Below are 27,858 nucleotides of genomic sequence, written 5' to 3'. Positions count from 1 at the left end.
CTGCTTTCTCTCATGGCATTCTGCCATAAGCTCCAAGCACTCTTGATTAAGAGAAGAGCGCTATTGATTTTTTTTTTTTTTTTTCAGACGGTAGCCAGAGCCCAGGTGACCATATAGTCTGGGGAAAAAAAAGAAAAGACTGGCAGAAATTGCAGACAGATTATTCAACAAGGACACCAATTTTCACAATATCAAACTCAGATAGTAACTCCTAGCCCTGCTAGCTGTATTTTGCTTTTAATTTGGCTTGGTTCTGGTGATTTAATGTGTTGGGGATGATCACAGACACAAACCTTACCCTCAGTTTGGTTTATATTGTCAATAAGACCAATGAAAAGCTAACACAGTATACAGACACAAGTATAAGAAAAACCTGTATAAATGAATGCTAATATTTCCATATAGGGTGAAACAAGTCAATGAATGGTTTGATGAGCATGAAAATTACATGAATCAACACCTATGGGAAATGTTGGACAACGTTCTCCACTATTATTATGAAAAATTTAAATAGGAAATAGCTTTTGAAAGAATGCTGTTCATGGTTTCCACACATTTGGAGAATTTACAGGGTCATTTCCATCCATGTGTCAATTGTGCATAAAACCTGAGTGAAATGTCAGGAATACAAAAAAAAGTTGAAATATAGCAAGAGTTTCACATTTTATCTGGAAGTTGTGTATTGATGAAATATAATGTGACAAGCACTCTTATATTATGTCATATTGTGTTTGATTGTACCACTGAGATTTGTGCTGCAGCTATTTTCTTGATGAGCACTCTATATTTATACAGTGTGCTGACATGCATTTTCTTTTTAGATTTTGAATTTGGTTGAATCTGCATTAATTTGATGAAACTGACTCATAACAAGGAGCAGTAAAACTGTTATGAAGGGTCATGGTGGAACAACCCTTACTTAGCCTACACTTTTTCCCCTTTGATTTAGTACCTGTTCATATCTAAATAATATCATTTTGTCAAAAAATTCAGGTAAGACTGTACCAAATATAATTATTTAGCTTTCAAGTAAAAGTTAACAACTAAGTACATTTCTACATCAAAACAGATAACAACAGAACTCGTTCCACCTGTGTTTTGACAGACAGTAAGAAAAGCCAATGATAATGAGAATAATGCCGGCGCCGAACCAATCATATGGGTGGAACAGAGTTTGAAGAACATCATGTTAGGTTGACGCACACAGCACAGAGCGCAGGAGTAAACACGGGTGCGCACCTGTACGTCAGGAGTAGGAGTGAGGTAAGAGAAAATGATGACCGAACATGTTAACGAAAACTCGAGCGACAGTGTTTCTGAAGAAGACGACCCAACGGACCAACATGCACCGACTGACAGCGGACTGACAGGTACAGAGAGCCGGTAGCGACAGACACAGCTGATGAAAACTCTGGGATTTGGGATTTGTGCCGATAGAAAATACAAAATACAATACAAATCTGGCTCAACGTTAGCTAGTTCATTCTACCATTTCTACCACACGACCGATATGAAAAATCATATCCGTGATATGATTTTTTCCCCCATATCGCCCAGCCCTAGTTAGTAGTTACTTTATGTTGATTCCATGCTTTCCTTTATTATCTTACTGTTTAGCTGGTAAGCTAACAGCCCTGTAGCGTGTGTGTTCAGGTTTACTGAGCTGACTCTTAAAGCTACTGTGTATGAGAGCAGAGATTAGAGCTAAAGACAGTTCATTATGCCACATTAACCTCAATTGAGAAACAAATTATCCTCATCAGATCCACAAACATTTATTTATAACCTCTCATAAAATGCACTACTAAGCCTTTACTGCAACCAAAACCTATCAGCGTGCCACTTCCACTCAGCTCAAATTCTGGTGGACCACAGCTTGTTATTGTAGCTTTGTGACCATAACACTTGTCTTTTTACATTTCCACAACAGTATCAAGCTGTACTCTGACTGGAGGGCCTTGGCGATATGTGACTCCAGGTCACGAGTGAGCTAGTCATGGGGTTGTGCCGCGTGGACAGATAATCACAAACTGTTTTCTCTTTCCCTTTGCCTGCACTGTTTGTGTCTGCTCTCTCATTGAGAGCATGAGCTCTCAATTATCAAGACTGGACACATGATCTCTCTGCCAGATCTCAGAGGAGGCCCAGCCACTGTATCATGTTTCCCTTATAGCTCTCGCAGACAGGTATTATGGTGCAGCTACAAAAACAATCAATTCATGTAATGTGATAAAGAAACAAATACTTTTTCCCCAGACCTTTATATTATTGGTCGTAGTTAATTGCAGTGTATCAGCTGACTGTGATGTTATTGATTCTTCATATCATATCACATAGCAGGTACAGCAACTGCCAGGGTCAATAAACCAATAATCCAAGATTTACACACAGGAAAACAGTCTTATGAATAAAAATATACATATGTACAAAACACATTTACATGTGCCCTTGTAACAACTGTCATTTTTCTCCTGGACAGCAGTGGCTATCACTATTTCAGATTAAAATTGTCTTTCCTTTAAAGCAGGTGTTCCAAAAAATTTGCAGCACATTTGCACATTTCAAACACAAATGACATTTGCTTCAGAGAGATCTGTACCCACAGCACAGCAGTATCTGTCACTTCAAAATGGTTGTGTGGCATAGGAGCTGACAAATCTTTGGTGGGATGAGAAAGCTGTACATGTAAGAAATGTCAAAATGTCTGTACAGGCTAAATAGAGTAGGAGTGATGAAGAATGCCACCAAGTATTTTCTAATTTGAGTTAAAGTGACACTCCCGCAAGAAATCATCAGCACATTGAAGGCTCTGAGGGTTTCTGAAGTGCAGCAAAAAGCCACAGATCAAACGCCATAAAATCCATTACATAACATGCAGGATGCATAAACAGCATGTCTGCCTGAGGCCCTTCAGGTAATGACAAGGCTAAATCCATGTCAACACTACAGGCTAGCATGCATTCTTCAGCTACACTGATGAGTACACGTTATTATGAAATCCACATTTCATCACTCAGTGGCTGCTTCTTCCCGATCCTGACGATAATTATTAAGAGAACTACATACAGGCAGCACATGTCATTAGGAGGCACTGTAAGAAAAAAAAAAAAAAAAAAGCAGAGAGGGGGGTTACACATGGAGGCCCGTGGGCTCCTGCATCTTTTTAAGTGTTGGTAATAAAAAGTAGTCACCACCTCCTGAAGAACTCCTGGCCAATGGGAACCCAATGAACAAACTTTTATGTGTCCTCAGAAAATGCTTGAGCATCCCCTGCGCTGCTTCCCTCAGTCAGTCCTCAACATGCGCAGGTAGGACTGACTTCAGGGAGGGAATTTCATGTCCGTGGCTCCTTCTGCTCCTGCATCTCTCCACCGTACCTCGTTGCTGAGCCTGTCTGTCTCCCATCAAGGAGGGGAGTGAAACATGGCCTTCCCTAGCTCTGGTTTGTCGAGGTAAATATCTCATGTTGAATTTCTGTCAGAGCTCTTCATCAACAAACCAAGCTTTTTGTGTAATTTCCATGACAACAAAGACTTGTTTCAGACAGGGTATTTACTGATGCTGTTTCTAATTTTCATTTGTGAAAGAGGAAACATCTACATTTGCTTTTGTCTGATAGCTCAGTGACTTTATGGGTGCAACAAGATCTTTAGCTTAGCATAGATTAAAGAAGCTGCCCATTTGCCTTTTAATCTGGCCCACACACGCACACATGCAGGCTATAAACCTTCACTGCATGACATTTTAACAAAGTAAAAGGGAAAAAGCTCTTAAGTGATCAACACCAAGCTTCCGGTCTTTAGCCCTTCAGTGCTTCCATTAGTTTGAAATTACATTTGATTACAGCATCATCGTCTCTAAAGACATGTTCACACATCTATTGCTCAAAACCTTTGTCTGCACATTTTCTGCCGCAGTCAGTTTTAACATGACTGAACTGTACAGCTGATTGGTTTATGCTCCACTGCGATCCATTTTGGGGGTAATTAAGACAAATGAGAGAGCAGAAATCAAGCCAGGAGTGTTGGCTCATGCTCAGCATTCTGGGAGCACCTTAGGAACATCACAACATGGGTGGCAGCAAAGGGAAAGTCCCATTAAATGTTGATGAATGTCAGGAATTAAAGTGGATGACATGTCATTACCTAATTGACTTGACTGATTGATTACTGGAATATATGGGGATTTTTTGTCCTATGTTGTTTCATTTACAAGTATTTTCTTCACTTTTGAACTGTGGCGGAACCAAATGTAGTGCAGTATCTCTGTGTAACCACATCTGTAAAACACCTGTAATCTTGGAGCATGCACATTATACACAAGTTATATTTACAGTAAATGTAAACGTTTGATGACATTTGATGTCAGTGTATATACACTTAGGAAGCCCTGCCTGTGCTCTAAAACCAATGGTAAGGCAGCTGTCCATTTCCCAAATCCTTTCGGATGGCTTTCATGTCGTTACTTACAATGACAACTTACCCCTGTGGATTTATGTGTCTAATACACAAAGGACTCGAAGCAGCAATTCTCTTTGCAAATTTGTTGCTGCCTCAGCATAAATGTGAGGACAGATGCAACCTGAAAAACTTCCCAATCATTCTGTGCCAAGTGCACAAGCAAATCCTGTGTTGATTTTTAATCCTTCTGTCTCCTTCTGCTCTTTCCTTCACTATTGTTCTGTACAGAACTACAAGAGCAGCTAAATATTGTGACACACGAGAAGCTTATTGTACAAGTATGTGAGGAGATCCTTTAAGGAAAACAAAGTAGTATAGTCTGAATACAGTTATTTGCCTTCTTGTCAAAAGTTAGATGAGAACATCTATTTCACTCTTAGATCTGTCTGCTGAGCAAAAAGCCACAGACAGGAGTTGGTTTCAGAAAGATAGACTTGGAATGCAGCTCTTATCAAATTAATTCCTTATTGCTCACTTAACAATGTTGTTAGCTAACCACAAATTACAACACATGCTTCCTTCTTTTTTATATTTTTGTGCCTAGATCAGTGGCGTCACTGATTATGCATTCACATCATATTGTTTAAACCATAATTACGAGCAGCCAAATGAGGAAAAACTGTTAATGTGAGCCTCTGGCTTGTAATTCCAAGTTGGAGATATTGGGACTTTCTGACACCGACAGCATCTCCCACTTGGTGAAAGAAAATACAGACATGTCGACAAACAGAGCAGAGCAGCTGCAAATGTCCCAGCAACATAAAAATAAAATAATATTAACACTAATGCAATAAATTTAGCCCATTTTATAGGAGCTGTACACTGTATCTGGTCTCACTTGCTAATGAAATGCTACAAAAGCTTAATACAACAGGAGCTGCTAATTTGGGCTGTTTATCTGGTGTGATTACATGGTTAGCATTAGAGCTAACCACCTAATCAACCTGGAAAATGCATGAACACTCCCAAGTTGGAATAAGGCGTGTTTTCCTGTTTCTTACATTCTCCCAACATTGCATGAATGCAGCATTAGCTCAGTGTTAGCCTGAGGGGTAGCTAACATTGTAGGTTTAAAATAAATTGTCTTCATTGTTGTAAGGCAGTCTAACTAGCATTAGACTAATTTAAGAGCAAAATTAAGACTGGGCCCAAACTGCAGACCAGTCTAAAATATCTAAGCTCTACTAAGCTTAATATAAAGACTGGAAGCAGTTTGGGAAAAGCAAGCCTGGCTCTGTCATTAATAAGCATGGTTAATCTTGTTTAATCTTTAAGAATTCATATGAAATGATTATGATGTGTAGATTCTCAGGGGGATATTTTAACTCTTTGCCAACTTCGCCAACTTCATATTTAACTGACAAATGCGAGAGTGATATCGATCTTCTCATCTAACTTGACAAGAATTCAAATGTAAGTGTATTTATTAAAAAAGGGTTAAACAGTGAAGGCTTCCCTCACGTCACATTTCATCAGTGACCTGTAGATGGATAAGCCCAGATGTAGATGGATTGGCATGCAAAGCAGACAGTGAGTCCCTCTGGGGATCTGAAGACGTTCCTTTAAGTGAAGGGCATAATGTCAGAGCCCAACACCTCCTCTGAAGAGACCTTGCCGACTTGGCCATTAGTCATTTCTCTGACAGTACGCTTACACACACATGCACATATTCCCAAGCAAATACACATATTTGCAACAGAATTCACACACTGGAGATGGGCTACACCCTCAGAAACACCACCCCCCCTGCCTTGTTTATTTCTCAGGCAGACGAGCTACAACCTTTTCCTTTGGAAAAGAGTCCTCACTATCACTATCCGTCACGTTGATGATGGTGTTGAGATTGCTGTGGAAAGCTATCACTGACACATAAAGAAAGCTATAGAAGGACACATGTACTGCTGTGTAAGATCACATGGAAAAGCTGCATGGTATTGCTGTCATTTATCATCCACCTTCTCCAGTATTTAAAAGTACTCATACAGATATTAGTCTACTTGAGTGGAGAAGAAACCCACATCTACAGTGCAGGCAGTGGCAAATAATATGTCCCTGTTCATTTATATATTCAGTGAATGTTGATGTCAGTGATCCCGAAGGCTTGATTTAAATGAACCCAACCTAGGATCCTCTTCCAGGGCTCAGCTGCTGTGGACGTGCAATATTTAAATCACAGTTTGTAGTAAGCTCTCTGAGGTGACCAGATGAGTTAACCAGCATTAGTTCTGATTACTTAGTTTTGATTTTCTTCAAAATTAATTGGAGTTTAACTTAATCTTGTACATGATACATTATGTCTGACTGCGCTGACATGCAGTGTCAGTTATTGATATCTGTACCTCCACTTGGTATTTATTGTCATATCCCATTTACAGTTATCTTTTGTTTTTATCTTTAATATGATTCAAAGCAAGCCTGTTTTGAAGGAACAGTGTAAACCTTTTCTTTCCCTTCATGTGCACAGGATGAGTGCAGAGGTCACCAACAAAAGTACTTAATGTCATCCCTGTGGTGTTTTATTGATTCAGACACACAAGAAACTGTCAAAGAGAATTAAATGCATGACCGAATACTGATTTTCTCTATCATTCCTGAACAGAAAGCAACCATGGCATCTATCAAAGTCAGTGTACTCCCCTGTCTGTATGGCTCTACTGTCCCTCCTCCTCGCTCCAGCACTTGGACGTAAGTCACCTACAGAGCAATGCATAATCACTGACACATTACAAAATCATTGTACCGTACATTGCATGAAAACCACCATTACCGTGAATCTGTTTGTCTTGTAAACACAGACAAAGATGACCCAGGTTAATGTTAACACCCGCATGTTGACTGTTGCTAGGTCATTCTCTTTATCAGAACTCACAAAGCAAAGGCCAGAAATAGCAGACACACTGTACTGGTCTGTGTCGCAGGATTAAATCAGATTAAATGTCCCCTCTGTAATCACAACAAGGCCGTTCTCCGCTGTTGTTTAGGGACACAATAAATCTAACATGAATGCATAGTGAGTGCCAGATACAGTAGGTGTACTGCTTTGTAAGAGTCGCCTCATTGTCAGAGCACATACATGCAACTGCATGTGACATCTTAATTGTGGTTCATCTCCCACTCGTTGCGCTAATGACTGGCTTTCTGAGCGTAATGCCGTGGCAGGCAGTAACTTTAACAACTTGAGGCCCACATGCACAGTCAGATAAGTGTTTAGCCGTAGTAAATGTGGGATTATAAATACCGTCTCACCACTTTATCTCATTTCTCAGCAGTTATGTGGGATGTGGGAACAGCTTCCAGATGTGTTGCGCTCATGCTGCTCACTGTAAATGAGCTGACTCAGGTTATTGACTGGGGAGCCCCTCTGGCTGTCACCCTGCTTGTTTCATGGAGTTCTTTGAGAGGCTTTCCCCCCTCACAGCTTTCATGTTGGGTTTCAAAGATAGTGCCCTCTTCTGACACATCCCAGGTATTCATTGTCCACAGCATAAAAAATCTGATTGACAGGGAAATCTTTCATTTTAAAAAAAGAAAACGTGTCTTGGGACCAGCACAGTGTGTACCTAATGTTAAACAACCTCTTAAAAGTCTCTTACAATTTATTAATGTCACTTTGTTAATTGGAATGAAAAATTAAGTCAGTCTTTTATTTTGTAGATAAGAGTCAAAAAGCATGGCAACATAAAAGGAGAGATTTTACAGATTCAAACAAGTGAGAAATATTAATGATGACAGCAGGAATCAAATGGCAGTGTGATAAATTGCAGGTTGCAGTTTCCACCAAACGAGACTTCCATCTTGATAAATCACACACATAAATAATAAGGAAAGTGGCTCACCTGCCATATTGACCTCCTAAATGTTTCTGATGACATATGGCTGTGACCACAGTCATGCAACGCCAGCCGCGTATTTATCAACATTATATTTCCATTTCTGATGACATTTTTGGATCACAAAGGGCTGTCTGAGAGCTCTGCATTATAAATCCCACAGACTGTGGGATTCACACTTTGGAATGTGTGAATATGTGAAACACTGTACGTGTTGTTATAAGAGAAACTCACATTAAAAATGCATCACAGTGCATTGTGATGTTAATCCACCCTGACATTAAAGACCTTGCTTTTCCCTTGTTTCTGTCTCCTGCAAAACACCAACTGAATTAAACTGATATAATATACTGCCTTTGTCAGTTCAGAAATAACAAGCGTAACAAGATTATTTCCTCTTTCTTTTTTTTTTTTGTCCAATCAGAACTAGACCTCAACCGACTGGATGGTGATACCGTCTGCCCACCAATGAGGAGCGGACAAGATGACCTTCCAGGTAAATGTCACTTAAGTGAAGCTGGGACATTTGGGAATAATCATTTATTTGCTGGGATGCATTCAAACAGAAGTAAAAGCAGCAGTTGGAAAAAACCACAAGCCTAAGCCCTGAAAAATTCCAAGAAGAGAAAATTGACTGATCTGAAGTAAGGTGGTGAGTTTAATTAGTTGAACAGGGTGGGCCGCCTAATGCCTCAAGACACCTTCGGATTTCAAATGAGGCAAATAAAATGTTCCACTTGAGCTTTACAGAATTTTACTTGGAATAATTCGAACTCAGCACGATTGTAATTACTCACTGCGGTTTCAGTCAGTTCACTCCTTCAACACATCTGCACACATTCTGTTGATCACAAAAAAAGAAAAGAAAAAAAGATGTTAGTTTCATATGGAATTCTTATGTTGTCTCCCCACTGTGTTATTTCAACATAAACTTTATGATAAATTCCATGTAATTATGAAATACTGAATTCATGATAATGACAAAATGTTGTAATATAATGATTTGTAACATTAAGATGATAATAATAATAATAATTATATATATATATATATATATATATATGTATATGTGTATATATATATATATATATATATATATATATATATATATGTATATATATATATATATAATTATTATTATGAATATCGATTACTTCAATATTCTTTTTAATAGAGCAATGATCATAATCATTGTTTGCATCATCCATGATCCCTTGTAGGTTTTGATCTGATCACCCAGTTCCAGCTGGACGTGATCCCTCTGAAAGGTGTGAGGAAGGTGGATGGCTCCACTTCCCTCCAGGTGGCCTACCGCCTCGACAGGGAGGCCAACTTCCAAATTCCAACCATGTAAGTACAGTAAAAGGGGTTTAAAAGAAACCAGATAAAAACACGCACAGCAGCAGTGGTCTCCTGATGCAGGTGTTGCATTATTACAGGTCTGGCACAGATGTTACTGCGTGGCGAGTAGCATGTAATTGGTAGAGACAAACGTGTCTGAACCTATTTGGCATTTCTTAGATGCAAAACCAGAGTAGAGGTATTTTTGTGTGTGTATTTATGTGAGTGAGTGAGTGTTAAAAAACATCGTTTTGGGTCATACCTGAAACATTTTGTATCTCTGGGAAATGTGAGAGACATATTTCACCATTCCTTTTTGGTAATGGTTTATCATCAATTGTATGGTTTAGTGTGAAAATAAAATAACAAGGTATAACAAGGTAAGGATAAGAAGGTGCTGACATCAGTTGTTTCCTGTGAAGATTTCCCCAAGTTTGTAATTAAAGGTTAGTCGTAGCAATGTAGGTGGATTGACCTGCTTGGGAGGCTTTGGGCAAAAATACTATGGGACACCCCACCCCCTTTGAAAAATGGATGTTGTTTTCAAACAGGAAGTCAAATAATTATAATAAGTGTCTAGTGGTTCAAACAGAAAATAGAAAACCATTTAGATTATCACTCATTTAAGAATCTCCAAAAACATTGGCTCCTACATGCATCTTTTCATTAGACTCTCATTAAATGCTCAAGTCTTTCCACAGGGAGTTTCTGCTTTACACTGCTTTATATCACTGTAGATTCAGTGCTTTTACATGGTCAGACAGAACAAGCAATTTGGAGACATCACATTGGGTTATGGGAAATGATTTTGGCATTTTCTGAAATGTTGTAGACTAAACAATGAATCAGATAATTAAGCACCAGGCTTAAGTTCCATCTGTGGTTCTAACAAAATCACTTTAGTTAGGGAAAGGTTTTGGTTAAATATAAGTAAATATATTGTGTCTGAACTTTTTCCAGGTTAAACCAGACCATGATCTTTCTCTAACCTCAACCAAGTGCTGTGAGAGTATAAACATAACCATATAAGTCATCTCAAGAGGATATTGTACATTAAGACTATTAAGACTTTGCCTTGTCAGTTAATATTTCCTCATTATGTTAACAGAAGATGTAATCCAGTCTGCGTTATGTATTTGTTCATGTGATTTAGTTGTGTATATATATGTGACAGGGGTGCAAACTGAGCTTCATATTTAAAATTAGTGGGGTGCTCCTACTTTTTCAATGAATCAAACTGCCACAAATCAGATGACACATAGTGAATATGGATGGAGAGCCCTGGAGCAGCTGTCTCCTTTGCCCACTCGATAGTTCCTGAATGGGAACTGGGCCGAGAGACATTTTGTCTTTTATTTAACACAAGTGAAAGAAAGACGCAATTGCAAAGTACTGGTTTCAGGACAGAGCGTGCAGGTTAATGACTTTACCACTTTACATAACCAAAGACGTCTCTGGTGTTTCCCAGTATGCCTGCTCCAGTCTGTTTTGGCTAATCTTTTCCCGCAGGCCAGCTCTCCTTCAGAAGCTGTTATGTAACTCACTGGCACCCTGCGTCTACACCACCCGGGCCTGTCACACTGAATGTAAATACATGTTTATTTCCCCTACGAGTCCAGTGGCACAGTCTGTGCTTTGAAGTCCATCTTTGCCTAAGCTGCACTCCCTCTCTTTTCTTCTGGAGGGCAAAAGCAGCACATACTTTAGACTTTCTCACCTCAGGCAAAGCTAGAGAGTGGTCTTCATTTGTTTTACTGGGGTACAGGAAACTCTTTCTTTATTGCCTCACCTTGATCGTTTACAAGATGGTAAAAGCCCGGCTGCAGTGCCCATCTATGAACGCACCACCTACTGAGAATCTGGCTCGTTAAAAACACAGAAAGCACCAGACTGGGGATACTACCCAGGACTGCATGTTGTAATTGAACCAGTGATTTATGCACTGAAGCAGCTTCTTTCACAGAATCTCATTTGTGATACAATAGCACACCTTAAAACCTAATACAATATCTGTGTTTCTTTGAGTCTCGTAACTTTAATTTATTCATTTTAATCTCAAAGACAGTGTTGCCAAGGGTTTGTGTTATTTTTATCCACATCTCACTCTTCATTTGATGATAGTTTTGCTGAGCAGTGATTATTGTGTGATCATGAATTAACTTTGACATGAATATATTTAGAGACTTGGCTGGGTGAGAGATGTCTTTGAGCATAATTCAGTAAAAAGAGTTTGATGAACTTGAACAGGCTACCCTGATAACTCAGCTGATTTTATCCCCTGTCCACCCCACCCCCCAGGCTAAATTTTCCCCGTGGCTTCCCAGACGAGTACTCCTTCATGGCGACCTTCCGCATGATCAAGAACACGGTGAACAAAGTGTGGAATGTCTGGCAAATAGTGGACGAGGACGGCAACAAACAAGCCGGACTGAGGCTGAATGGCGACCAGCAGGCTCTGGAATACTTCCTGATGGGCGCCGATGGCAACTTGCAGACCGTCACCTTCCCTGGCCTCTCTGTGCTCTTCAACACCAAGTGGCACAAGGTGATGATCGGCGTGGAGCGCGACCAGGTCACTCTGTACGTGGACTGCCAGCCCGTGGATAAGAAACCCATCAAGGGCAAAGGCCCCATCAACACAGAGGGAGACACTCTCATTGGCAGGCTGGATGCTGATCCTGACGCCTCCGTGGTGGTAAGTGAAGATGGAGAATTGCCTGCTGCATTTAATCATCCTCGCTGACTCTCCTTACGAGCTCTATCAGTGAAATGGTGCTCTCTGTGAACAAACACATTCAGGTTTGTATGTGTGCTGAGCTCTGCTATAATTCTAAAGTGCTGCTCAGCTGGGTTCCAGTGGAAAAAAAAAGGTAAACTTAATCCTTGCAGAAAATCACATTGGTGGAAAATCAAGCTCAACAACCCATGTAGAGGACATTGATTTAAAACCACAAAGAAGTAGCTGCAGTGTGACCAAGCACTCCAAGATCCTTTGCAATGTAATGTATGAAAAGTGAATGAATAGTGTTGTATTTGCACTAACATTGACATCTCTTTTCAGTTTGAGCTTCAGTGGATGTTGATTCACTGCGACCCAAAGAGAGCCCAGAGAGAGAGCTGCAATGAGCTGCCTGCCACCGAGGTACAGTAACAAGGACTCGGCTCTGCTCAGCATCTGCTGTGGGTTGTGGTTTCATTCATGCTGATAGGGCTTCCAGCATGCTGAAAGGAAAACAAGGGCAGAAATGCTGAGATGGAGCTGCAGAAGTGGAACAAATTCTCCACAAAGCAGTTTCTTTTAGTACATCCAGAAGTTGCAGTTCATCCAAAACAAACAAATCAAGAATGTTTTGGTTTTTTTTATTGTTGATTGGGGTTGTAGTTCTACAGGTTTAGATCCAGGCAGACATGATCTCATTGGCTGCTCTAAACCGCAGTGCATAGAGCCAAAAACACAAATGCTTGTTAGCCAACAGCAAACTTTAATAACAAAGAGGAAGTGTGATCAAAAGTGTGAGATCAGAAGCCCAACCTGCACAGTCTGCATGGTGCCAGATTTTTGTGGTTACTGTTTCTTTTATATTCAGCACGAAATACAGCATGTACAGCGTGTGTTAACATCAGTTGTCAGCTTCTGGAACATGAAAAAAAAAAAACTTCTAAAGTCTTAGTGATATAGTATAATGTTGTGTGATAGACAGTGATTTAACAGGTTACTTTTGTTGCCCTACCTGAAATAATAACTGTCCCTGGTTCAGGCATACTACCTGCTGCTACTTGATTATCAGCTGATGGGAATGCAATACAGCACCTGCCACCTGCTGTTTAAGACAATTTAAAGTGGTTTTCTCCACTCTTGTTGCTAAGGAACATTCAGCAAACTGAACAAAGGCTAGTTTAAGAAAAAGGGAGTAGCTTTTTTTCCTTCATTTATCCCCTCTGTACTGTATGGAGGGTCAAAGATTACTAACTTGACCGTATGCAACTATTACTGCCTCAAATGAAGTCAGTTTCTTGTTCTTTCAACAAGAGCAATAGGTTTTATACATTGGCTTCATTTTTTCTCACCTTTTGCATTGTTTACAGGGTTTGTGTTTAGTTATATTTGGCTAAAGAAAAATTGGACTCTTCAACAACTAGCTTCAACAAATTCAAAGTTAGAAATGGCTCTCTTAAGGTGTGTTCAGACTGAAGCAAATTTCAGCCATGGCTCATTTGTGCAGATTTGCTTGCTGGACCATTTGTGGTGTTTGTGTTAAATTGCCCAAAACAGCCAATACGCCAGACAGACCAGCTAGCCAGAATTGGACAGGGACTGAAAGCTAATTCTTTCTATCCCTCCAGTCTTCCTCCCTTTTCCTCACGTCTCCGAATGTTTATGAAGAAGACACACAAGAACATCATTTCACGAAGCCCCAGGCAAATTTGCATCCAATCTCGTCGAGTTTGAAAACAATCGTGCCAGTTTGAAAATTTGCCTTGTGCTCTGTATTAACACTCGACAGCTCCGCAAAGCAATTCCATGATTAAACAAGATTATGCTAATTCTGTGTAATTAGTTATTGTCATTACCTGTTTCTGACCTGTCAGTGTCTTTCATGTCAACAACCAAGTTCTAACAGTGACGAGGAAAGACAGATTTTCTAGAAGCAAATTGGCCCTTAGTGGTTTGGAAGTGCCTGAAAAGATAATCAGATATGGATGCCTCACGTCAGCCATAGTCTATCATTCAAAGTAATGACACCCAAATGTACTTGATATAGTGTAATATTGTCAGAGCACAGTATTTTGCTCTCACACAGCTAATTCTGCAGTCATACAATCAGTTGGGAATCATTCAGCATCAGGGCTGTTAGGAATCATTCAACTGTGTAAACTAATTGGAAATCAGTGAGGGAGTGTGTGATGGTAGAGACACTGATTTACATATTTATATACAACTACAAATGCAGCATTTTCAGGGAAGTTAGGACAGTGGTATCCAGGCATGAAAACACACATACACTGTGTCAGGTAGTGAGGCTCATAGCATCTATACGACTAAATATCATCCTTTATTTCAGCGTGACTTTAGTACAATTAATGAGATTTCTGCCTGTGAGAAATACTCACAGCCTGTAATGAAAATGTCACTGTGCTGTCTCACATCTCACTGTGCGTAAAGTCTGCAGTGTAATGAATTAGGATTAGCTGGAGAGTGTTTTTATTCAATGACTTGTATCAAGATGTAAATGTTTTTCTACCCACTGTAGACAGAAATGTTTCCTGGCCTGGTGCACTCTATTAGATTCAGGCTAACATGGGGAGTGTTGGTGGTACTACGGGCTGTATATTCAAATGAAAGCATGATATACTCACTACTATGATTATGAACAGGTGCGCTTCTGCTGACACTTTTGGTGAGGGTGGTGTGACTACTTTCACTAACTCTCCCTTTATCTGATTTCTCTTGCTTCTTCAGATGTATGCCAATGCTGAGGTATTTATTTTTCTACTCTACCTTCTTTTTGCTTTGTGATTTTAAACCAATAATCTACTTCAGTGCTTTGGTTGCCTAATTGCCTCATTGCCTTGTTCTGTATCTAATTTATGGTGGTGGTTTTGTTTTGTTTTTTTCAGGTAGTTGTGTAGATAGATATTCATAAATGTATGCACCGTTTCACATGTGACCAGCAATGACTTCTGACTGAAAATCAATTTAGCAGAGTTATATGGAATATTAGAAGCAGCATTTTGTATATTAAGTCTCATAAAAATGTATATTTATAGATTTTTTTCAGTGGAGTCTTCTGTATCTATCCCATTTGCTGACTGGTTGTTTCCTTTCTCAGCCTGACAAATCAGTCCAAGGCCCCCCAGGAGCCCCTGGCCCCGAGGGCCCCCGAGGGGCCCCAGGAGAAAATGGCAGAGATGGAAGAGATGTAAGTATTTCCTCCATTCTTTCAACAAATTCCTTTGTCTGACCCATTTCTGTCAAAATGCAGTGTCTCTCGACATCTTTGCTTTCTTTGATGGAGTTGTTTTATCCGTCTCTTCAGGGTCTTCCAGGGTCCCCTGGCAGTCCTGGGGCTCCTGTAAGTATAAAATGCTAAATGACTTGCTGAGAAAATACAAATACTCACCTTTGAGAATTTACTGTAGTTTACAGTTTGTTTGCCATCTGATACCTCAGGGGAAGGATTCACTTTACCACACAATATCAAAACAAATTTATCCCAAACTGTGTATCTCAGTGCCATGTACTATCATTTCTAGTGAAGACACATTTTTAAGTTGTTTCTGCCATGATTACTCGGTGCTAGAATTAATAGTTACTCTGAAGCTGAGTCTTACCAAATCAACATACATTTTACAAATGTTTCAACCACGCTACTCTAGACGGGACTTTAACCCAGACTCGAATAACCCAAACTCTGTCCACTGTTTGGTAATATTGGACCTTAACCTTTACAATAAAGTCACTTGAGCCCAACCAAAAACCAGGTACTTTGTCGGGACCTGTTGGGTTCACGTCAGGTAGCAGAACGCTAAACCACACTGCACTATATAAGCTGTGTTAGACTTTTGTTAATCACCCTTTTTTCTGTTCACAAAAACCATCCATCCAGTAGTCCATTTTCTGCAGGCCCAGTTACAGTGCCAACAGACAAGCTAGTTTCACTATTCATCTTCTATAGGTCTCAAGCAAATCACTTTGCCAAGTATTTTGGAATATCAGGCCAAGCAGAGCACAAAAAGAGGAGGGAAATAAAGGAAAAAAAAGTTAAAATAAAATTTGCTAAGATTTGTTTGTAAGCTCTGTGGTAATTTGTGGAAAAAAAAAAGGAAGAGTGAAAAGGAAAATTGAAGCAGAAGAAGTTTAGTCATGACCTGCACAGGATAAATGTGTCTGTGGAGATCATTAATGTAGTTTCTAGGTCTCTCTCTTCTTTATCTCCTCTTCCAGGAAGCAAAAAATCACTGCTGCTTGATGGAAAGTCACGTAAATTCTCAAAGACAGTTGTCGGTCGCTAACAAGCAAGAGACTCGCTAACAATGGCAGTGTGTTTACTCTAAGTGGGTTGCACAGACATCAACATATGCAGGAAAACAAGTATTATCTTTCACTCTGTAACTTCTCCACAAATTTCCCTCATTGTATTGGACTGTATGTTAAATTCCACTTCCTCTCCTCACAGACAGCACAACAAACAGGCCGACAGAATGGATTTGTACTGATACATAACAGACCACAGACGTTTTAACAACTGTTAGTGATTGAACCTAAGGTTTAACTGGAGGCAACATGTTTACTGGTGTCTCTGTTACTTATTTATCGTAGCTCTGTTCCTGTCCGGCTCATTTGTTATCTGCATAGCCTTACACAAGCTCGGCCTGTCGTTGATTTAAGAAACAACGAGGGCTGCCCACCTTGCATTGATTAGATGTTGACTGTCGCTGCCTCTGTGTATCTTAGCAACAGTGCAGGGAGATTCAGGAAGAAGATAAAGCTGTTTTATTCTTGTTGTGTCTGTTTCCTAGGGCAGCAAAGGGGAGCAGGGGGAGATCGGTCTTCCTGGACAGAGAGGCCTGCCTGGTCTTCCAGGAGTTGCTGTAGGAAACATCATCTCATCCACTGACACACATTGTTCATAATATTTGCCAGTGCTGTGTGTGTGTGTGTGTGTGTGTGTGTGTGTGTGTGTGTGTGTGTATTCCCTTAGGCCCTATTTGTATACTAAAAACATCCAAAACATTTAAAACGGTGTGGTGAGTGTTGGGGAGAAGGATGCCATGTTGATTTGACTTTGTGATTGTTACCTGCAGGGTTCTCCTGGCCCAATGGGTCCCAGAGGGCCTGTAGGAGAGAGAGTGAGTAAACATTTAGATAACATACACACTTAAAAAAAAGTTTTTTGTTTATTTGTTTGTTTGTTTTAATGCGTACAGTGACAATGTTGCTGATTTATTTTTCTCCTTGCAGGGTCTTCCTGGCTTTCCTGGACCTCAAGGTCCTCCTGTAAGTGGAAACATCTCACACTAAAGCAACATGCATGTAGATGACAGTGTGTGTGATTAGAAAGAAACTACTAACACTTACACTCTGTCTGTTGTTCCATAGGGCCCAGCAAGTGAAGGACCTCCTGTATGTGTTTGATACATCTTCTATGCATCTGCAGTATTCTCAGACTTACACATGGTTTACCAGCAGACGTTCTAGTGCGTTAAATGGTGTGTATCTGTGTGTAACAGGGACCACCAGGGAAACCAGGAACCCCAGGAGATGAAGGAAACATCGGGCCTGAGGTCAGAGTCTAAATACTAATACTTTTGACTCAAGTGTTGCACTCAGGCTCACAGTATAATTTTTGACATCCTTGTGCTCTGGAGTATATCCATTTCTGCTTCAGCACAAATGGATATACTCACTAGAGAGAGAGAGAGAGAGAGAGAGAGAGAGAGAGAGAGTTCTTTTCACTCCACTACATGTATTTTACAGCTATAATTATAATTACACTTCTGAGAATATAACACGTTGCTAAAGATTAGACTGGTGGTTTCCAGCTCATCTGTTTCACACCCACTGTCTGGCTGTGGCTCTTTGTCATGTGTCAGATTACTTTAAGTCCACTTTGCCGACATTTTGGTACTTTTACTTTAAGCCTGATTTTGAAAGGTGAATTTAAGGTAATAGTGATACTGCTTGTAATGGAGTATTTGTGCATTGCTGTATTGCTAATTTCAATGTAAAGGACCTGAGTATTTGTTCCACCACTGTAAATATAGTGACAATTTAAAATGGCTGCATGCATTAACTTTTAGAATGTGGACCAAATATACTGTACACTCTATAATCTCTTCATTGGATTCACCTGCACTATTTAAGTGAAAAGATGTGACCAAGATTCTACATTTAGGAAGTTTACAATGTTTGATTTTTGTTGACACCATCACAGAGATGCTAATTCAGAGGTCACAGTTAGTTATGCTGTCAGTATTACAGTGTATTGTATATTGAATGTTTTCATAATATTCCTCCCAACTCATGTTTGTAAATGTGATGAGAAAAACGAGAGCCTCTAAAGAGCCTCTCTGTAAAATGGTCAAGGTCAACACCACATCCAACCTACATCCTCAGTAATAAACACAATTAGATTAAAACCTGTCTGACATTGACAATCACAATGATTATCTGTTGTATTGGATTGCATCAGATAAAATGGGTTTCTCAACAAGTCTAAATAGATTTTTACAGCATGGCAAACAATTTCTGGAGACTTTGTGTTTGGTCATGTTTGATATCAAATGGTCTGTTAATACCTTTTGTACTGGCAGGGTCCACCAGGACCCAGAGGGGTATCTGGCACCCCAGGACCACCTGGCCCTCCTGGTCCACCGGGGCCTGTGGTAAGAACCAGATCTAACCCCTGTTTTTTGACATTTTTACTAATGTATCTTTAATTTTCCACCTTTCATGTTTTCATACATAGGGTTTTTGGAGCCATATGCAGATGCAGATGTTTATGATTTTCAGTATTTGCAGATGTTAGTGTATTTGAATTAGTCATTTTCAATCTACAAGCACTGTACAGTGTAAGCAGACATTTGTTAAAAAAAAAAAGTGGACATTAGAAGGCTAAATTATTCCTTACATCCAGTTGTGGAGTGTCGTCAGGGGCTTCTCATGGACCATGTATTGACAAAGCTGAATTATCAGTATCTGCATGCCTTTTAATTTGAAGCTCAATATCAGCCACAGTCTGTATATTGATCACCTGCTGTACAGGTATAACCCTAATAACCCTCATACTAATGCATCATCTCTTGAATTTCCTCTTGAGCTCAGAGCTCCATGTGAAATCTCTGATGATGTTGCATGCTGCACTCTCTTTTCACACTACCTCTCTGGGATTCTCTGCTGTGGACATCTAAACCCCCGCGGCTGTTTTAGATGTCACTCTGCTGTGTTTATAGGGACCTCCTGGTGCCAGCAATGAGGGAAGTGGGGAACCTGTGAGTGTTTTACTGTCTTACACACTGCCAAATGTTTCCCTGGATGCATGACAATTGGATTGGTGACCAGTGAATTTCTTGTCGAAATGAGTCATTTAAAGTTAAAGAGGCTCTGCAGCAGCTGTGCTGGTGGAGGATCTGGATGTCTGTTCTGTCCTGTATCTCACCTCTATCCTGTCTGTGTACGTTGGCAGTGTCCTGCTGCCTGCCCTGCTGGACCACAGGGAATGGCTGGGCTACCAGGGATGAAGGTGAGGAGTGCCAGTGATTTAACCACTCTGAAAGCCACAACTATAACCGAAATGGAAAGTTTAGACTATCAAATACTAGGCTTCCTGTCCAGACCATCATCACCATCAAACTGTATTCACACTAATTTCATTCTGTAAGGACTGGAGACCATTAAAAGAAGCAAGGCAGTCGATTTCCATTTTTTAGCGTATAAAATCAGCCTCGATGTGAATTTGGTGGTTGACACAGCAGAGTTATTTCTGATCAGCCCCTTAGTAATCTATTTTATTTAAAATTGTAAACTTTGGTAAATAATTTCAGTGAAATTCAAGGTAATAAATGTTCAAAGTGGTGGTTGGTCAGTCTACCAAAAGCACTTTCCCCACAGATGACCATTATAAAAGAGACATCTGTCAAACTGTCAATAACATCTTTTTTGCAGACAAGAATGGTTATTACTACTTCTGTTATGAATTTTTGATTCATGGAAGTTTTAGACTTGTAGAACACTTTCAGAGCCCAGAAAAGATCATTTCATGATGTCATCATAATGTAAAGTCAGCAGTCCACAGTCTGTAGGTGTTATCACACTGGCAGGGCCAGTGGGGGAAACAATGATGTATATGCATAAGTGAACTGCGCACAATGCAGAAACAAACCTGGAAGTTAGAGAACTCCTTTGGCTTGTGCACTAGGAGTAATTTCATACAGGTGAAGTGAGTGGGTTTCATCTTTGAATCTGGTGTCCAGCTCTTATAACACATCCATGGCCTCAGCACAGCCTCAGTAAGACACTAGCATTACTGTAGACTCTTAGGTTTGATTTAAAAAAAAAAACCAAAACCTTAAGCTGTAACTGTTTTTACCATAAATGCTAATAAATTTGTTGATAACGTTATACATAATTGTTGATTAAATCATTGTTGCATTTAGGGACACAAAGGTGTGCCTGGTGAGAATGGAAAAGATGGAATACCTGGAGAGAAGGTATGTGAGATAGTGAAAACAGAAACATGTCTCGTCAACAAAACAGTTTATTACTATTACCAGTTAATTTACCTCGACATCTGACAAAATGGAGTTCCTCTGCATCACTAAGTCACTGAGTATATTCCTTATTTCCAGCAACAGGTCACGTGTATAGAAAGAGATTGATGCCAAAAGCAACTTGCACATACAGTAATTGATTTGATTGCAGCCTATAAACAGCTTAATGTGATTAGCTTCCTTCTTCAATTTAATTAATGTGTTCTTGTTTGTTTTTTCCACAGGGAGAGACTGGAGCAGCGGGTCCTCAGGGGCCACCAGGTCGCATGGGAGATGATGTGAGGGAACTCATTTCTTAGTCCTGTATGTTTCTTGTTGAGGAGAAGTGATGTGTATTTTTTAAAAGCTCTCTTGTCATTGTAGGGTCAAAGAGGGCCCATTGGATTCCCTGGAGCTGAGGGAGAGAAGGGAGACAGAGTAAGTTAAACCAAAGCTTTTGTCACAACCTGGAGTCTCTAATAAAAAAGTGTTTACATTGTGTTTGTGGGTAAATACTGACTCCTCTCTGTTCCTAGGGTCCTCCTGGTTTCAATGGCGTCCCAGGACCCACCGGCCCGCCTGGAGCTCCTGTAAGCAGTCATAGTTTGATCAGTTCTATGGCCTCTGCTCCTTGGCTTTTACTGTAAGAATCAAAGTGACCGGAGGTAACTGATAACTACCTCTGCTGATGTACCTTTCTGCTATTCTTCCCTTAGGGTGTGGAGGGAATCCGTGGACGTCAAGGTTTGCCAGGGCCAAAGGGTGACGATGTGAGTCGTGCATTTCAACTTTGATTCTGGATTATTTTGCCACATATTAAAAAAAAAATGCTGTTTCAGTTTTAAAAACTTTGCTTTGGTTTTGATTAGGGAGATGTGGGACCTCAAGGAGAGCAGGGACCTCAAGGGGAAAAAGGGGATGTTGTAAGTATGCTGATGTCATTGTGGCTCATTCATTCTTTAGCAGACCATTGTTTAGAGTGTGGCTGGGTTTTAATCATATGGTGTGACATTGCAGGGAGAGCCTGGCGCAGATGGCTTGGATGGACTTCCTGGAACTGATGGTGCTAAGGTGACTTCTGATTTTAACAGCCAATATGTTGCTCTGATATTCAGTAACTTTACTCCTCTGAAACAATCCACATGTTGACTTTCAACCCAAAACACAATCTTTAGAATCATCATAGGGCACTAAAACTCACTGAAAGCACTTAATTGCAGCCTAATGTCTGAATGCCACATAGGTGACTGAAAGTTACATTAATATCTACTTTGTTTGCTGACATTATCCACCACAAGCTTGTGGTCATACCGCTCATGCATGTACTGAACTGAAGATATTTCCTGACAATTGAACTCTCTAACAGGAAGACTGTGTTATTTATCCTGTCAGAAGTTATTTTAAAACTTAAACTCACTACATCAAAAAATAATTAACAAACAACAAAATGAAATGTGAACAAAAGCCAAAATGTTCAAGGATCAAGTTAAATTTCCTATTGTTTCCTATTGTATTAGCTGTAGCCCTCAGGAATGCGGCTGTCTAATTTTATGTTTAAAGTGACACTATGTAACATTTGAAAGATAATAATTAAACAACAAGACACATCCTTGCTCAATTTAACACACTCAGGCATTGCAGGTCACTACAGCCTTACTTGGTGTGGTATGACCAGTAGCTGCTGATGGCTAATGTTGGCTAACTTGGCTAATTCTGCTACTGTTGTATTATAACTGCTTTTACCATTAAACCATAAATGCCACTTGTTGCTACGGTGGCCGCTGTTCAACAAAGGTTAGATTCATTTTAAGTCAATGTGCTGCTAATATATACAGTAGATATTATATTATTATTATAATCACATACATACACGCACATACTATATATATATTTATATGTTCATTGTTATGCAAGTATGCATAAACTGTAAATCTACTCAACAGGGAGAGCCTGGTACTCCTGGAGCTGTTGGTGTCAGGGGGATTGTGGGTATTCCAGTAAGTCCAACATCATTCTCTTTACATTGTGTTTCTCCATCAATAACAGTCTGTTTATGGTTATCATCAATTATATGTCATGTTGCTAATTTACGAATGTGGACCATTTTATTTTTATTGCAAAGTAAATGAAGGCAGTGCAGATGAACAGAGGACAGAGCTCCTCTTTGAGGCTGCAGAGGAGGTCAGATAAATAAAACATTAAAGTCAAACAACCAGCTGGAAGGAAAATCTGATGCCAAGCTCACACCTACCTCTGCCTGTAAAGCAGTGAGGTGAGAGGCTACAGATATGGCTTGAAAGGTGAAACTGACTGTAGAAACAGACTGCTCAGGTACATCATAATTTATACCCTTATCTCACTGTTTCCTCAAAGAAGCTGAAGATGCAGTCCTCTCTATTTTTATTTTTGTCAATGCTTATATAAACTGCATACTTCTGTATGTAGAAGTAAGGATATATATTTGTTTGTTTTTGTCATCATAATGTAATGAAAAATAAGATGGTGAATATGGCAAACATTATGCCTGCTTAATGTTACTATGTTAGCATGCTGTTAGCATTTAGCTCAAACCATCTTTGTGGCTAACGGCACATTCAAGTCGGGCTGAATGTTTGAGAGGGGAAAGATTCTCATGTTAACAGCTTGTTAGTGTTCATGTTATGTAGAGAGTTACATGAAAACAGAGTAGATTAATAGGATTAATATTAGATGCATCAACAATATAACAGGTTTGATTACACTGAACAGTGGTCTTTGGCTCATGTGGCGTGTCCATATTTGTCTTGTTTCCAGGCACAGGTCAGATATGTTGGATCTTTCAGAAAAATCACAGTTTCCATTTTGGAAGTTGACTTGGAACAGTATTTACAGGTTGAAAACTCGCCATGGTAACTCTGATGTTGGTCTGCAACTAACTATCATTTTCAAAATTGCTCAGTTTAATCGATCAGTTTAAAAACCGAAGAACTGCCATTTCCAATTTCTCAGAGCCCACGTGATGCCTTCAAAATGCTTGTTTTATACAAACAACACTCCAACACCAAAAGATAATCAATTTACTGTCATAAGAGACAAAGAAAAGTTGTAAATCCTCTCATTTGATCAACTAATCTTTGTAGCCTCAGCTCCTGGTATGGCTGTGGATTCTGTTTGAAAAATGTTGTATGTTTTTGCTGCTACCTCATTGACTTTTTTCATGTAAATACACCACACAGGATTGAAGGGTGTAGCAGCTATGACACATTCATTTCCTGCTTCTTTTCATATGATGTATTGTTGTTCCTAGGGCCTGCCAGGGAAGCAGGGAGTAGTTGGACCCCCTGGTGCAAAGGTAATTGGAATCATCTTCTATTTAATGAGGCATGTCCACATAATACATCCAAAATTTTATTGCTGCAGTAGAACTCACGAGCAGAGTGTTTGAGCACAGAGAAATAAGAATTTGATGACTAATTCTGTGCTTTTCCATTTGTGGATTTAGGGTGATACTGGTGCTGAGGGACCCATCGGGCCTGTTGGACTTCCTGGAAAGACTGTAAGATTACCCCATTACGCCTCCTATCATAGTCTCATTATATTCATCTGTCAAGCTGTTTTGATGCAAGTCATGTTTTCGAACCCATCCAGACTAATTTGTTTCCAAACAGGGTGAGCCTGGATTAGATGGAGAAGACGGAAAACCAGGAGACAAAGGAGCAACTGTGAGTTTACATTTCCTTTCCATTGACGTGCCGCTGACTTTACATTTTTATTGCTTCTTTCTGTTGATTTCTGTGTTTTGTTCTGTGTTAGTTGCTCTTTTCCCATTGCAGTTTCAGGTATGTATGACTAAGGTGATGTGTAAACTGTAGTAGATCTATAATCTATGATGTCTATAATCAATTTCCAGGGTGAAACAGGAAAACAAGGTCCAGTGGGGCCTGCAGGCCCTCCAGGCATCCAGGTGAGATTATTAAGTTCCATCAACTGATACTTAAATTAAATCATAAGAAACCTTGTTTACAGATGCTCTACAAAGCAGTTCATGATAACAATGAAGAGAATTTTTAGAAACATTATTGCCAACATTTGAAAAATATAACGTGAAATCACGTACAGAAAAGATGTCTATAAAATAAGTTGTTGTATTTCCAGGGTGACAAAGGAGATAAAGGCAACACCGGTGCCAAAGGAATGAAGGGTCATACTGGACACAAAGGTGATCAGGTTAGATGAATCTTTATTTTTCTTCACCTGTTACTTTAAAACACTGATGATGATGAGAGTCTGCAGGTGCAGAGAAGTACATAATGTTTTTTCATGTGTTGTCCAGGGACCTATGGGACCAATGGGACCACAAGGAAGTCAGGTTAGAACTATTACAGTCTGTGTGTCTGTTTAAATGTGTGTGGGAATGACCTCTCTCAGCCGTTTCACCAGTCACTCACTGTGTTACTTCCACAAACAGGGGGACCCAGGAATGGCAGGAGACCCCGGCGTGAAGGGAGACCAGGTATGCAGGGTTACATTTTGTTTTGAAGAACTTGTGTGTTTTCTGTCAGTAGATCTGAGAGACGTCAGCTGATCTTTGTTTGTTGCAGGGTCCTCCCGGTGTTCCTGGAGTCAAAGGACAGGTATTAAAAATCTAATGTCTATACATCAACCCACACATTTATTTCTAAACTGTTGCCTAAGGGTCTTTTCACATAGCTGCAGTCCTGTGAGTGTCAGAGTCGGGTGGTGATGATTTGTTTTATCCAACATAAGCGTGGAGAGAAGGGCCAAAGAGGAGCAGTGGGAATTGATGGCAGACCAGGTCAGCCAGGACATGAGGGTTTGGCCGGTCCAATGGGAGCTCGAGGGCTGGAGGGAGAACCGGGCCTTCCTGGAGCACCAGGTCCCAGAGGTCTACCTGTAAGTGTTATATTTGCTATCCGCTTTCTAGCAGTAGAAGTCCTCTGAATTCAGACAGTGCAGCGTAAAGTGGAGCAGCTAATCAAGATAGTGGTGTATATTATGATCTATCCATTTGTGGTTTCAGGGAAATGTCTTGTTTTGGGATTTTAATAACTTTTTGTAAGCATGGTAAAGATTATAGAGTTATTATAGAGGAGCAGAGAGGAAAAGTTGGAATGGGAATACAGAATGGGGAGAAACACTCTTAAATTCCATTTCACTGTAACTTCAGTGTGTACATGTTGGCATTGTCATTGTATGTAGCAATGTAGTATTTTGATCAAAGCACAGAGCTGCTGGCATGGTTATAGACTTGGGGTATTATTACTGCTAATCTTTGCTTTTATGTTACCATAATTCACTCTGTGTTGTCTTCTAATGCAGGGTATACATATGTCGTAAATGATATCTACATTGACTGACATTCTACAAATCTATTGTCTTGGCTGGAAACACTGTCAGTGTTAATGTTCATGAATTCACAGGGCCCAAAAGTGAGTGACGAGAAGCTTCGGGAAATGTGCTCAGCTGTTGTAGAAGGTGCAGTTCATATCTTAACTCATATTTAACCCATGATAAGACTGTTTTATCGCAGGTAGCTAATTTTTTTTTTCTTTGTCCATTCAGAGCAATTAGCAGAGTTTAAGAAAGAGCTTCTGAAGAGGCCAGCAGCCATTGGTGCCCCTGGTACCCCTGGACCTGCAGGACCTCCTGGCCCCCCTGGACCAGCTGGAGCAGCAGGAACAGCAGGAGCTCCAGGGCCAATGGGTCCCAAAGGCCCTCCAGGCTTCTTTGGACTTCCAGGCGCACCAGGCAAGAAAGGTCAGTGAAGCCTCAGTTTCCTTGCGGACATGCACACTGACAGCTGCAGACAACACATAGTTGTTCTTATTATACTGCTTTCCTCTTTGACGAGCACATGCACAGTGGGTTACCATGTAGCACAGTATGCTTCAAGGTCAGTGCAGAGCCTTGTACACACCCTCTGATGATGAAATTTACATCACTCGGGCTCTAGCAAACCCTCACATTCTCACATTCTCACAGAGTATAACACTAACTTAATCCTTTTCAAACCCGTTCTCCACTGAACTCCAACAAAGTCAGCCCCAGGATAACAAAAGCTGCTGGCTTTAGCAATCTTTAGAAAAGCCCTAAGTGGTTTGCAAATGCTGTATGTGTTTCACCGGCACAGTGATGGATAAGCTGTGCTGCTGTGATAGCTTTTTATTTTTCCTCTGTTCTCCTGGAGAGCATCCAGAGCTTCAGTGGAGGTAGCAGCAAGAAATTAAATGAAGCCTTTAGAGAAAACAAGGCTGTGGGCGCCTTTGTCTTCACACACTGCCACAGCGCGCTCAAAGAAGTCATGTACGGCGCTCTGCGGATAGAAGAGATTCACCCATGCATAACATTATACAATCAATGATTCGCTAAACAAGGCTGAATTAGAGTGGAGTCATTAAGTTTCCTAATTACATCCCCATAACTGTGAAAACAGCATGCCTCTCCATTTCATCTCCGCATTAATTTGCGCGCCCTCTATGTGCTCCTCACTTCTGTAGGTGATGCTGGGGAGAAGGGAGACAAGGGAGACAGGGGAGAGGATGGCGTAGGAACCAAAGGAAGCCCAGGCGCACCTGGTGCACCAGGTAAGGCTGGATTCTTGTGAGAATGTATCTGCTCAAAGGAAACCACTGGTCTTCAAAATGTCTGGACACTTATTTCTCTTGGATAAGTCGAACTCGAATTTCCTGTACTAAGAGTCGAATAGTAGATATATCCATAGTATATAGCTACGAACATATATATATATATATATATATATATATATAAGCACATGTAGGTTTGGAGACGTTCAGTGTATGGGAGAGCCCAAAATGCTGTGAAGTTTCATTCTGCTCAAAAAGTGGAAGCGAGCAGACAAGGCTAACTAGGCTTTAATCATTTTTACCTTTTTGTATCTCCGCCTCAGGTGCAATCAGGCGCCCCTGGCATCGGCAAGGATGGCAAAAACGGAGAACGTGGTGAAGCAGGAAGTCCCG

General features: G+C 40.3%; 1 protein-coding gene across 2 annotated transcripts; it reads left to right on the top strand.

Annotated features, from left to right (window-relative positions):
* Positions 1-1,220: 1,220 nt before the first annotated feature.
* On the top strand, positions 1,221-27,538 carry LOC108900287 (collagen alpha-1(IX) chain). Of its 2 annotated transcripts, XM_018701272.2 has the most exons (38): positions 1,221-1,370; positions 3,253-3,452; positions 7,060-7,145; positions 8,715-8,786; positions 9,511-9,640; positions 11,930-12,326; positions 12,693-12,773; positions 15,093-15,110; positions 15,463-15,552; positions 15,670-15,705; positions 17,153-17,224; positions 17,438-17,482; positions 17,595-17,630; positions 17,733-17,756; positions 17,864-17,917; positions 18,947-19,018; positions 19,586-19,624; positions 19,819-19,875; positions 20,789-20,842; positions 21,127-21,180; positions 21,266-21,319; positions 21,418-21,471; positions 21,598-21,651; positions 21,751-21,804; positions 21,899-21,952; positions 22,825-22,878; positions 24,168-24,212; positions 24,363-24,416; positions 24,529-24,582; positions 24,771-24,824; positions 25,016-25,087; positions 25,194-25,229; positions 25,329-25,373; positions 25,462-25,494; positions 25,628-25,774; positions 26,302-26,356; positions 26,444-26,638; positions 27,379-27,538. In XM_018701272.2, the coding sequence occupies exons 2-38, from the start codon at positions 3,424-3,426 to the stop codon at positions 27,483-27,485; spliced, it is 2,667 nt and encodes an 888-aa protein (XP_018556788.1). In that variant the 5' UTR covers positions 1,221-1,370; positions 3,253-3,423; the 3' UTR covers positions 27,486-27,538. The 2 variants fall into 2 exon arrangements, with proteins under 2 accessions (XP_018556788.1, XP_018556790.1); XM_018701274.2 differs by lacking the exon at positions 15,093-15,110 and having other exon boundaries at positions 27,379-27,537.
* Positions 27,539-27,858: the final 320 nt, after the last annotated feature.

This window comes from Lates calcarifer, linkage group LG3 (genome assembly GCF_001640805.2).
Source record: "Lates calcarifer isolate ASB-BC8 linkage group LG3, TLL_Latcal_v3, whole genome shotgun sequence".
In the NCBI taxonomy this organism is placed as follows: Eukaryota; Metazoa; Chordata; class Actinopteri; family Centropomidae; genus Lates; species Lates calcarifer.
This window is presented reverse-complemented; position numbering and strand designations above follow the sequence as displayed.